Source organism: Ctenopharyngodon idella, chromosome 20 (genome assembly GCF_019924925.1).
Source record: "Ctenopharyngodon idella isolate HZGC_01 chromosome 20, HZGC01, whole genome shotgun sequence".
Lineage (NCBI taxonomy): Eukaryota > Metazoa > Chordata > Actinopteri > Cypriniformes > Xenocyprididae > Ctenopharyngodon > Ctenopharyngodon idella.
The window spans coordinates 24,860,205-24,873,697 of NC_067239.1; the positions used below are offsets into that span (position 1 = coordinate 24,860,205).

General features: G+C 37.9%; 1 protein-coding gene across 2 annotated transcripts in view; it reads left to right on the plus strand.

The window, feature by feature from the left end:
- galnt14 (UDP-N-acetyl-alpha-D-galactosamine:polypeptide N-acetylgalactosaminyltransferase 14 (GalNAc-T14)) overlaps positions 1-13,266 on the plus strand; it is a 45,342-nt gene extending 32,076 nt beyond the window's left edge. For both annotated transcript variants that reach the window (XM_051875617.1, XM_051875618.1), the window contains exons 9-16: positions 1,591-1,694; positions 3,018-3,144; positions 4,345-4,437; positions 4,544-4,627; positions 5,194-5,338; positions 7,953-8,072; positions 8,465-8,780; positions 13,046-13,266. In XM_051875617.1, coding sequence (XP_051731577.1) covers positions 1,591-1,694; positions 3,018-3,144; positions 4,345-4,437; positions 4,544-4,627; positions 5,194-5,338; positions 7,953-8,072; positions 8,465-8,623 — 832 coding nt within the window. In that variant the 3' untranslated portion in view covers positions 8,624-8,780; positions 13,046-13,266. The remainder of the gene's footprint in view (positions 1-1,590; positions 1,695-3,017; positions 3,145-4,344; positions 4,438-4,543; positions 4,628-5,193; positions 5,339-7,952; positions 8,073-8,464; positions 8,781-13,045) is intronic.
- The last annotated feature ends 227 nt before the right edge of the window (positions 13,267-13,493 follow it).

The window sequence follows — 13,493 nt, forward strand, 5'->3', positions numbered from 1 at the left end:
TATTAGGAACATATATAGGATTTTAATTTCATGTTGTCTTTGAAGGGAGAAAAGGGCATTTGAAGCATTGATTTCCACTGAGAAGTTCAGCCTGGTTGATCATTAAGAACTGAAGAGTTATATCATAATTAAAATATTGAGTTGCTATAACATTATTTAATTAATCATTTTTGATTGTTTAAACAAAGCAATATCAACATTTAAATCCTGGTTATTTTTCCTTCTTCTCCTCAATTGTCTCTCTTTCTCTCCTCTTGTTATTGTGTAATTCCCACTGTTCCTAGCGCTCTCAGAGGCTGTTGTAATGAAGGCTGTTAATAGCTCAGATAAGCAGGCAGTCGGGCTGAGAGAGGCTCAGATCCCGTCTGCTCCTGCGTGTGCTGTGTACCGGTGCAGTACTGCAGCCGGCCTGGGTCTCTCACAGCCAATCCGCCAACAGATGCAGAATAGATCGGTGATAACTGAGTCACTGAGAGCTGTGTGTGAGTGTGTGGACACAGATGGGATGTAGTGGTGTGTATATCAGGATGATATGTGAGAGGGACAGCACAACCATGACCCCTGACTGACTGCCAGTTGTTTCCCTGGCTGGCAAGAGTTTGTGTATGTTTTATATATATATATATATATATATACACTGTATATATTATTCTCCAAACATTTGAACGCTAATGTATGTACAGGTAATCTGAACACAGCAAGAGTGTGCAGTTAGCACGCAGGGTGGGTCTAGTGACACTTATAGTAGATTTATAGGTTATGTTCTTCTATGAGTGTCCCATAACATAGTTATTATTAGTGATATTTGCTAAGGCATACTTGGGATCACTGTCTGTTCAAACTCGTAAATGGTCCCACATGTTTGTACTATGGACACCTCCAGTCATGCCACTTGTTGAGTAGATGTGCACTGTTACTTTTCTAAGTGAACAGATTAGGATTATTACATGTTTTCAAGCCTGGCAGTAACGTATGCATTTCATTTATTTGCATTCCTTTATCCTAGAAATTCATTTTATTGCATTATTTAAAATTCATTCGCTCTCTCTCATCTTTGAAACCCTTGACAGGTTTTTCCACTTTACACTCATTCACTGAGCCCAATTGTTGAAGCTTTTGGGCTTTGTTTCTGCCTACTAAAATGAGATGAGAATAGCTGTGTGAAAAGTAAATGAATCTGAAATGAAAGTACGTGAGTGGCCCTGAGGAGAGGCAGAGGAAGCGATGTGTCCTACCACTTCACAATGAGAGATTATGGCTGATGCAATTCAAATGCTTCCGATAATACCGGAGCTACTTCCTCCAGTGTCCTTAGCACATGAAGCAGTTCTCTGGGTACAGTGATTTTGAAGGGCAAGCTGAGCTTCATCAGGAGAATGAGAAATGGGCCACACACCCCCACTTCAGTGACCTTTTATCCTCTTTCCTTGTTCCAAGACTCTTCACCCAAACCACATTCAAAAAGAAATGCTTTCTTACATCAATCCTGAGTGACAGCAGTATTTTAAGCAGTCACCTGGATTGAAGTGTTTAATGTCAAGACTTAACGTTTCACTCTTTTTTCTTTTTTTTTACTCTTTCAACCCTCAGAACGCCCATCATTGCAGGAGGACTTTTTGTGATTGACAGATCCTGGTTCAATCGTTTGGGAAAATATGACACAGCCATGGACATCTGGGGAGGGGAGAACTTTGGTGAGTTATTACTATGCATGAGAGCACCTGTCTGATGGCACATAAACCTCAATCACTTTTCTTCCCTGATCGAGCACTGACAGAGGAAACTTAGGGTTGTTGTCTCATCACAGAGAGGAAATGGCACACTATGACATTTGAACTTAGAAACAGCTTATCTTGATCTCTGGAATCAATTTTCTCAAACAGTATCTACAATATTTTGGTGCTTTTATTTAACTGCTAACGGTTTTCTTTTCTTGACTTTGTAAAAGCCTTAAGAGCAATGCACTGTGGGGAATTGAATGGTTCTCTGAGCTGAGTTAACCCATCATTAACCATGCATATCCTGTATAACAGAATTAGACTTGAGCTGTTGCAGCACTGTTTTTTCAGACTCAAGTATGCTACTCTGCTCATAATTGCAAATGAGTGTTGGACACTGGCATATTTAGACGGGAGATTCCAGCCGTATGATCTAATTCTTGCCATGAGAGTGATGCTGTATCCTTGAGGGCTACTGTAAATCACATATACACATGTCAGCAAGTTATTTTTCTCTACATGACATAATATGCATATGCATTTTATACTGTACATTTCTGCAATATACTGTGTCAGGAGAGCCGTCTATCAATGTACACTACTGTTTTTTAAAAGAAATTCATACTTTTATTCAGCAAGATTTAGTGTTGTCAAAAGTGCCAACCGCGATACCAAGTCGGTACTGAAATTTTAAAAATATGACCCTTTTATGCGCTGTTGAGTGGATTCATAAATACCTCTGATTGGCCATTGTGTTCACGCGCTCATCAGATATGTCTGTGATTGGCTACAATGATCAACGCACGGAAGCGTTTGAAAGCGTTTTGGGAGCGTTTGAAAGCAGGTGTGTATCTGTGTAAGCGCTCAGTCATTGATGTCTATTTACAACATGTTTTTGAAGCGTTGATCATTGTAGCCAATCACAGACATATCTGATGAGCGCGTGAACACAAAGGCCAATCAGAGGTGTTTACAAATCTGCTCAACAGCACTCAAAGCATCATATTTTTAAAATTTCAATACCGACTTGGTATCGTGGTTGGCACTTTTGACAACACTAGCAAGGATGCTTTAAATTGTTCAAAAATAGCAGTAAAGATATTGTTTTTTTTTGTTTGTTTTTTTTTTAAAGTTACTGTTATACTGTATTTTTGGTCAAATAAATACAACCATGATGAGCATAATGGTGAGCACATAAAAAAAAATCTCCAAATTTTTGAACAGTATTGTATGCTTTCTAATGCTATGTTTTTTAATTATAACACACTGTGATTGGCATTTATTGTATTGTGTTTATAGAGATTTCTTTCAGAGTATGGATGTGTGGAGGAAGCCTGGAAATCATTCCCTGTAGCAGGGTCGGCCACGTATTCCGCAAGAAACATCCCTACATCTTCCCAGAGGGCAATGCCAACACATACATTAAGTAAGTGTCAAGAGAAGTGCACATACTTATAATATTAATTCCTATCCAGCTGTGTTTTTAGTAAAATATTAAGGCTGATAAAGGATGTAACATTTTTATCGACGTTAGAAGACTTTGTTTTGTCTTTGGGGGTTGTTAACCTGTAAATTTGAATATGTTCATTTTTATTTTCATTTATTTTTATCTCTGTTGAATGTTTTCCTATGTTATTTGTTGGATTTTTCCTGCCAAAGATAGATATAATCCTCCAACTTCTGCCCGGAAGAAAATCTGCTGTGTAAAATTTGTTTGCTTTTATCACGTTTCGCCTCCGGGGAAAAACCTCAGCATGAAACCGAATGAAATATTAAGAGCATAGCACAACATTCTTTCTGAATCTGAATTGCTATGCAGTGTGCTCAGTCAACAAAATCTGTTTCCTCATATAGTTCAGAGGCTCTAATGAATAATTGCTGAAGGCATTAGCTGGCTTTACTAGATACTCTTTAAAACCATGTCATTTTACATCTGTTAGCAAAGTTATCTGTTAGATACAGTATGTAACAATCAGATATGGTTTGTTTATGTGTAGTTTTTAGTGCATAGCCTGCAATAAAATGTCTTGACGAACTGTAAATAAATAAATAGATTAAAATGATCAACTACATAAAAGTAAATAAAATGTAAAGTATCTTGATATTAAATTCACAGTAACTGTATTACAGTCAGTGCTTCCTTATTAAACCGCTTAATATTACACTTTGTCGTGGAATTCATCCTGCTCTGTTTGTGCCATAGACATGATTGAGAGCTCAATTTGTGCGACTTGTTGAAAAGAAGTGTGCTGTTTGTTTTCTAAGCAACTGGACTTTTAATGTGTAAAAAAATCTCACTTACCGGGAGGGGTCTGAGCCATATCTAGGGATCAGAATATTTAGAGAGGTCTGATCTTTTGACTTTGCCAGTATGAACCACCCAGAACACCCTTGAAGCTGCATAGCAATGTGCTAAAAAACACTCTGAATACCTTAGCAACTGCATAGCAATTACCTGACAAGCACCCACAATACCCTAGCATGTTACTGTGAGTTTTCCACTTTTCTTCACAATCTATATCTTATTACAGTTGCAAGTCTTCAATACCTGGCTGTAAAGACAATATTTTTTGAGTAAAATTTTTTAGCACACTTTGGTGTTCACATTCAATGCTCTTTGTTTCAGGAACACCAGAAGGACTGCTGAAGTTTGGATGGATGAGTTCAAACTGTTCTACTACTCAGCTCGACCAGCTGCTCGGGGGAAGTCCTATGGAGAGTGAGTGACTGATAGCATGTGTGTGTTTATGTGTGTATCTATAATGGGGAGGCATTAGGGAAAAGATTCATCTCTTATTCCGCTCATTCTCTTCCTCTCTTATCAGCATTCACAGCAGACAGGAGCTCCGCAAGAGTCTCAAGTGCAAATCCTTCAAGTGGTATCTGGACAATGTCTATCCAGAGCTCAAGTGAGTCAGTGCGATGTGTGTATTTGAGTGTCTGCGGTGCTGATTGATGATTGTAAAGTGCCATGTTATTATTTAGCATGGCAGTGTGGCTTGTTGTAGACTAGCTGCTGTCCATCTGCTCTCATCTGTCCCGAGGGAAAGATTTTCCACCCACTATGGCAGATTTTACTTAGTTTTAAGGTCCCCCCCCCCCTTAAAAATTTTTTTTGTGTGTGTTATATTTATTCATTTGGCATATAAAAGTCGACAAAAGTCCAGCATACATCACCAGAGAGAAGTCTGTTGTTTTCACTGAGACATCAGGTTATAATATTTTGATTAAATATAACAAGGTCAAAAAATAAAGTTAAACATATACATGAATGAATCATTCTCAATAAGATCTACCACATGCATTTACAAAATAGATGGGGTGAATATGTATTTCATGCCGACTTTTTCATTTGCTACTCATTGCTTTCTTGGAGAAACAATTAATATATTTATAGGATATAATTTGTTTTGTTTTTTTTCTCTATGGGGTACTTATTATCATTACACTATGGTGTATCTTTCTCCGAATGCAGAGTTCCTGATGATTCTGATGCCAAGTCTGGTGTGATTCGGCAGAGACAGAACTGTCTAGAGTCTCGAATAGTTGAGGGACAGGATCTCCCAGTGCTCACACTCGCACCCTGCATCATCACCAAAGATGTACCAGCAGCCAACCAGGTACAAGACTCAGAAAAACATGCTTGAAGCATTAAATGCGCAGCTTTATTTTTCCTTATTAATCTGCCATTGCTGTAGGAATTAGCGCTGTCTGTGTTATCCTTTGGTTATTTCTATTTGGCATTCATAAATCTTACTGTCACACCATAGAAAGTCTCATTTTACCCACTTAAAGGATTAGTTCACTTCAGAATTAAAGTTTCCTGATAATTTACTCACCCCCATGTCATCCAAGATGTTTGTCTTTCTTTCTTCAGTCGAAAAGAAATTAAGGTTTTTGAGGAAAACAATCCAGGATTTTTCTCCATATAGTGGACTTCACTCGGGACCAACGGGTTGAAGGTTAAAATTGCAGTTTCAATGCAGCTTCAAAGGGCTCTACACGATCCCAGCCAAGGAATAAGGGTCTTGTCTAGTGAAACAATTGGTCATTTTCTAAAAAATAAAAATAAAAATGGATATACTTTTTAACCACAAATGCTCGTCTTGCACTGCTCTGCGATGCGCCACGCATTACGTAATCACATTGGAAAGGTGACGCAGGCGGAAGTACCTCCTCCAACTTCAAAATCATCAGACATTGTGGTTTTACCTTTTTTTATAAGGCACATTTGACTTAGTCTTTGCACGTTTGCTTTATAGACGCTGGATTGGTACTGCCGGCTACGTCACGCATGACCTTTCCAACATGATTACGTAATATGTGGCGCATGGCAGAGCAGTGCAAGATGAGCATTTGTGGTTAAAAAGTATATAAATTTTTATTTATTTTTTTTAGAAAATGACCGCTTGTTTCACTAGACAAGACCCTTATTCCTCGGCTGGGATCGTGTAGAGCCCTTTGAAGCAGCATTGAAACTGCAATTTGGACCTTCAACCCATTGTACCCCCAGTGAAGTCCACTATATGGAGAAAAATCCTGGAATGTTTTCCTCAAAAACCTTAATTTCTTTTCGACTGAAGAAAGAAAGACTTAAACATCTTGGATGACTTGGAATTATCAGGAAATTTGAATTCTGAAGTGAACTAATCCTTTAAAGCATATCTTGCCCTTAAGCATTGTGGTCACATATTCTACTGAACAGTTTGGTCAAGATCAGAAGAGGAGCAAAGGTAGTGTGTATTTTTACTCTCACGCCAGGAATCAGTGACATCTCACACAGTTAGGCTACGCGTCTGAGATGCTAGATTACATTAAATGCTATGCAACCAGGGGCACGTTGAAAGGGCAGCTTTTACAGCGGGGTAATGGGATTTAATTCAGGTCACATTTATGCACTGCTGTGTAATTATATTAAACAAAGAGGTGCCCTCTGGTCTCTGAGCAGCTAATCTGCCCTACTGTCACCCTTCATGGCTCCCTCACCTGCACATGATCCTGGAAAAAAACAGGGTTGTGCGTCATTCAGAATTGAATCCGGAATGGCTTACAGAATTAAATTTAGATACAGAATTAAATTTTGAATTTTAAGAAACAGTGACTAAACATTGAACAGCAAATTTATTTGCATTTTATTGTGCTTTAATACTATGAATTAATAATATAAATGTATAGGGTATTTTAAAAAGAACAATACATTATTTTAATAGTAATCAATGTTTAATAATTCAATTTATTTTAACATATTTAATAAATTAACTTCATTTCATGGACCATGATGGAAAAATTCAAAGGGAGCCAATTATTAAATGTATAATTTGGTTCAACCAAAGCTAGGAACTAATAGCCATAAAGCCTTAGACCATCATTCTACCCAGAAACCTCTCTCTTGTTCCTCTGTGCATTGTAAAAAGTTTGTTTTTCAGATGTTTATTCTCTATAAAGCCCAGAGAAGATGATAGACAGTAGATTTGGTGCCTGAACACTACAAAAGTGATTTCAGAGCACTTAAGTGTGTTCATAACACCACAAGAGCATGTTTCCCTGCTGCCTGCTGCGTGTGACCTTGTTAAGCGTCTGTAAGACTCACCAGATGGGAAGCAGTTCATCAGCATGGCTCACAAAAGCACATTTTCCCACTGCCCTCGTGCGTCATTCTCTCTACATATCTCAGAACAGCAAATTAGATCACCTTCTCAGAGGAAAGCAAAAAGTGTCTGTTTTCTTCCAACATCTCTTTCTGTTTATCATTTAAGTGGCGCTGACAGATTAGAACAGACATCTTTAAATTAACAAGTCTGGAAATGCTCTAGCTTGTTTCCTAATCTAGTTTTCTAATAAACCTGATGGCGTTGTATACTATGAATGTTGTTGGCTCTATGTGACGAATTGCTTATTTTTCTTTGGATCAGAGAGTCATGCATGAATGTAAATGCAAACCTATGAAAGATGGATTGTGAAGTAAACCCATGGCATTACTGTTAAGAATAATTACAAATTCTTAAATGCATCAAAAAATTAGGATACTTGCTTTAAAAACATTGAGGTTTTTTTAGCTTCCAGTCCAATCTGTCACACAACATTTAAAACACCTGGAAGATCTTTTCTATTTACAGCAGTGACATGCAATCTATTGAAATCTGTGTAAGTCTCTAGAAAGAAAATTGCTATTGCTTTTTCATTTCATTATATGTTGGTTCAGCATCAGAAAAGCCTGCGTTCTTTCCTGCACAGGAGTGGATCTACACCCACGGACAGCAAATCCGACAGAAGCAGCACTGTCTGTCCGTCTCCACCACTTTCCCTGCCTCCCAGATCCTGCTCGTGCCGTGCAACATCAGCGACGGCAAGCAGGTACCTCCACTGCAGTCGCTCCAGACGAGAGCACAGGAGACGTCTCTGACAGACCATAAATCAGGCCGCACTTAGAAAGCTCCCGGAGGAACCCACTGACATCAGGTCTATGAGTATCAGTCCCAGCGTTAGACAGCCCCTCAGGAGAGGCTTTACTCTCAGGCCGATGTCAGCGTTTCCACATGTCACATTTGTCATGTCAGTGTCAGGGACATGCAGCATACTGTAGCATCAGAAAACATCCGATTTGTTTGTTGTGCAGGGAGGCGTACGTATAAGTAGATATGTGTGAAGTATGAATGCACACTATACATTATATGCATGATATTTTATACTCTGTCCTTAGTGAATGTGTACTTATGCATGTGTTTATGTCTCCTGTGTTACTGCAGCGTTGGCAGAAATCTGGCACTCACCTGGAGCACCTGGCGTCTCGTTTCTGTGTGGACAGCGAGATGGCTCTGGACGGCATCGAGAGCAGTAAAATGCTGGTGATCAGCCCATGCGAACTGTCAGCACACACTCAGAGATGGGAGATGCCTTTCTCGTGATCCTTCCTCCTTGGCCTCTCCTCACCTTTCAGAGCTCAGCTGGAGTCAAAGATGGATTGAGAGGCAGAGAGAGCGAGTGTGTACCTCCAGGAGGGGCTACATCTGTGTCCTGCTGTTCTGCTATGTCCACTCCCTTTGTCTCTTCCGCACACCCCAGGTATGCTGGAAATGTAGAACGTCCTGACTCACTGAAATGACCTCATTACTGTCGCTATATTAATGCTACACTCTACATTTAGGGTTTGTCTGACAAAAAGCAAGTGCTGTTTCATGTGTTATTATTTAAATGTTAACTCTTAAGCAAAACAAATTTGAGTGAGCTTTAGAGATAACCATGGAAATATTTAATGGTGAAGTGTGTAATTTTCTAATGGCAAGATATTTTCTTCTATCCCAGTTTAATATGCAGAGACAACTATAAGTAAGCTGCTTGTTGGCTGATTCCCCTGAAGACACTGTAAATATCAAAACATTGCTTGTTTATTTGAGTATCCCGACCAGGCCTGCGTTTCCCGAAAGCGTTGTAAACCAAAGTGGACTTTATTAATCATTGGCACTAATGATCTATATGATCAGCTTAGGCTCACAATGCTTTGGGGTGATATTGTTATCTACTGTTAACAATTGTTTTTGTTAAATGAAATAAAGCAGAATTAAATAATAAATGAAACTTAAACAAAAAATAGAAATGTTGCCTTGGCAACTAACTGAAATAGAATTAGTTTAAGTACTAAATTGGCAAAACTGAAATAAAAAAAAAATTAAAGCTAAAAATAAATATTTTAAAAAATAATAAAAATGGCAAAAGCACATAAACAAATTTAATAAACTAAAATTAAAATGAAAACTGAAAATATAAAAATAAAATATTATTCAAAATATTAATAAACACTGCAATTACTTTGCTTTTGGGAAACGCAGCCCAGCCTGACATAGGCCACGTACACACTGCAGCTAAATTCGGTTGTCAGTTTACCTTTTAGTGCTTAATCGCGTTCTGTATACACACAGTTCAGTAAAATACGGAAGTGACAACTGCATTCTACAACCGAATTAACTCCCGAAAAATACAGGTAGTGACAACAAATGTTCCCTCTAATTTTTTTTCACGCTGAGCAAAACTTTTCTCTGTTGAGCGCACATTTTGGCCACCTGAGCAAAAACATTCTTTATATCAGACCTGTACAATGAACGTAAACACACACACAAAAAATAGTTTTATCATGCAACTGTAACTTTTAACTTTAATGTGCCATTTCTATTTTATTTGACCCTTGATGTAACTTATGATATATTAAATCATATTTTTGAAAACGAGCAGTTCAGTCACTAAATTAAACACATTTTAGGTTACTTGAGATTTTTTCACATTGCTGTGTTAACTGTACCAGTCTTTACCAAGAAATTCTGTAAAAAAATAATTTAAACATCTCCTGCAGGACAGTTCAATTTTTTAATAATATATATGTTCTTTATTATATTATCTTTATAATAATATAATATGAGCAGTTACACTGATGGTTTGGGACAACCATAATGTGTTTTTGTACAGTAAATTATTAGCAACAGACAGTGTTAAACCATCAAAATTACATGTTTATTGCTTATGAATTTCCCAGATTTTCTATACCAGGAGGTTTCAAGATTTCTAGTGGCAAGGAGCCCTAAACAATCCCCTTGTGAGATCAATTTTTTATTAGGCTTACATTATAATATAATATAATGTTTAAGTATTTAAACTGATATACAGTATTATATCAGTTTAAATGCTTCAATTTGTTTTAAAATATTATAATATGAAAACAAACTGAAGCATTTAAACAGATCTGATAGCTAAATATTTTTAAGAAAAGTGAACATGTTAACTCTTTTATAGTTAACTAAACATCCCTGAAACCCACACCACCACCACCACACACAATAATCTATATAAACTGAGGTATATAACTGATGTATTTTGAGTTTGCACGCTACACCTGTGGTGGGTGTGTAACTGTAAATGTCTCAGAGTTTTGTTAACATTCTGTGCCCATCATCTGTTATTTCCGCCACTTTTCATTAAAACATGACGTTTTATTTCACATTTCTTTTCGTTTCGCGTTGCCTCTCGAATTGAGGTATTTAGTCCGCAAACATGACAGTATTCTTACCGCAACTGATTTGGCTCAGGCCCGCTCACACGTGCTTAATCGTTCTCTTTCTATGAAACCTGTAAACCGCATTCACCGGTTATAACTCTATAGCGACAATAACTCCATAGCGGTTGTCCAGAGCACTGCAATTATTTCTCATTTAAACTACAATCAAATGGATTTCCCCACACATGATTTCATGTCTGAGTCTGTCCTCTGTGCGGCAATTATTCTTTCTGCGTGGCCGCGCACTTCTGAAGCAGAACACGCGCAGCTTAGTGGGAACATTGGTGACAACCGCATTTACAAAAAATTCTATGCAGTGTGTACGGAACCGAACTGAACAACCAGTTGTTAATGACGTTAATGTGCAGTGAATCACAGGGAAAGCACGAGTCTTGACTCATTCATGTTACCAGACCTTGCTAAAAAAAAAATCAGCAAATAAGAACAAGCCCATAATAAACCGAAATAAATCCAAATGCTTTATGCTGAAAATAAAACCAAAATATCGCGTTTCATGTCTGCTCACTTTAATAACTCCATAAACCTGTTCACTTTATGAGACGAGCTTAAAAAACAAGCCCAAAAACGCTTATAATGAGTGATCATGTCAACACAGAAAGAGCGTGCTCTGTGTGAAACAGGCTGTACAAGCATAAACAAAAGTGACAAAAGAGTGTTTTGTCACTGTAATATTACTATGGTCACAATAACGGATACCAAACACAATAGATGCCAGAACGTCGCTATGGTTTCCAAGCTGTCAATCATCGGAGATTCGAGAGCGAGTCGTGTTCCGTACACACATGTAACGATAATTTAGGGGATTTAAATGCGGTTGTCACTCCCAAAACTTACACTGTGTATGTGGCCATAGCAACAGTCGCTCAACCAATGGCGTGAGATTGGGGCAGGACCATCATTTTTTTCCAACCAATAAGTGCAGTGTTTTCAGAATTCTTGGTTAAATACAAAGTTCTGTCATGAAACTCTAGATGGCGCAGACTGATAGGTCCTTAACTCAACCTGCTTGCAGTCACATCATTCTCTATAGGGCACAGCTGATTGGTTCCTGCTGTATCAGTAGCCAGTGAGCTTGCGTGCTCAACCTTCAAATACTTGGTTTGCATTTGCTGTAGCAAGCTTACAGAAACCCTCCACCTTTCCCAGCTCCACCTGTATAGATCTGCATATTGCTATATTGTACAGCAGCAGCATGTCTTACTTGCTCACAGCAGCGTGTCGTGTATGTATAGGCAGTAGCAAGTCCCGTACTTGCTCTGCATCAGCAGCAGCGATAACTAACAGCAGCAGCAGCAGCGTAGCAAACCTATTCCGCCTAGACCAAATATATCAACATTGTCATACACATTACCATGCCAAAACACTTACAGTGTAACTATGTTAGTGGCAAAGAAATTACACATTTCACCTTTCATTATGTAATCTATGTTGGGGGAACAATACTTTTTAAAAGTATATTTTAAAAATATACTTCTAATAGAAAGTAGGCTAATTGTTACATTTTTTTTACTTTTTATGGAAATAAAGTATTAGTTACTATCTAGCTTTGAGCTCTAACATAACAATCAGTTGGCTGAGACTCCTCTTCTTCCAAAACTTCAGCGTTGTGCTTTGCTTACAGGGTTTTTTTAATTTAAAGTAGTGGGGTTTTTTTGCTGTGTTTGTCCTCTTGACAGTCTTGCAGTGTAGATAGCTTTGTTGATTATAATGGGCTAGTTTTGCTGCTTTGTGTCATGCCAGTGTAGACTCTTTTTTGCATGCAATGGGCAAGCCTACTTGGATGCATTTTGGGGAAGGTAGTTCAGGTATTGTTATAATATACATTCATGAATTATCACGTAACTTTACTCATTTCATCCAAAACATAATCTTGATATGTAACGTGTTATTTGTAATATGTTATCCCCAATTATTTTTTGGTACAAATACAATCTTATGTTATAAAAAATACATTTATAAATTAATTTATAAAATTTGTAGCTTATAAATTAAAATGTATTTAAATTATAAGTTAATTTAGAATTTAAAACAAGTCAGCACAAGATACATTAAGGTTGCCTTCAAAAATGCAACATTCAGTTCAGACTTGATACTTTCCTACCTTCGGATACTACCTAATCAGAATATTTTGGACACAGCCTCAATTTAAAAAATTGATGAACCTCATATTAAAGTTTGACATTCATACATAGTAACCAGGCTAGCCTACCCAGGTTCCTGTGGCTGTACCTTGGCTGATCTTCTCTTCTGTCTTTCTTTCAAGGTTCCCCAGAGTGTCAATCATACTGATGCTCTCCAAAACAGAGTTTGGCAGCTGGACACACACAAACTTGTGGGACACACACTGAGTGTGATACACACTCACACTGGAGAACAACGCACAACCTTTTTTTCTGTTTCGCTTGAATTTACCCCAATACAAAGCACTTGTGAGATACATCTGCTAGCACATCGATATACAATAAATACCCTATTTTTTATTAATGGCCTGCTGCTTGCATTTATTCCTGGTTGTTTGATTGTGTAAGTAAACAGTGATCCAAGTGTATTTAAGGTAGTTGCTAACATGATCATCAAAAATAGACGAATCCCAAAAGGATTGCACAGGCAGCCTGCTTCAATTAGCATGTCAGCACAGCCTCATTAGTCCATAATGTAATGGCATAGCTGCTGCGTGCAGTTGCAGAGAGCAAACTTCTGTTCTGCAAGCA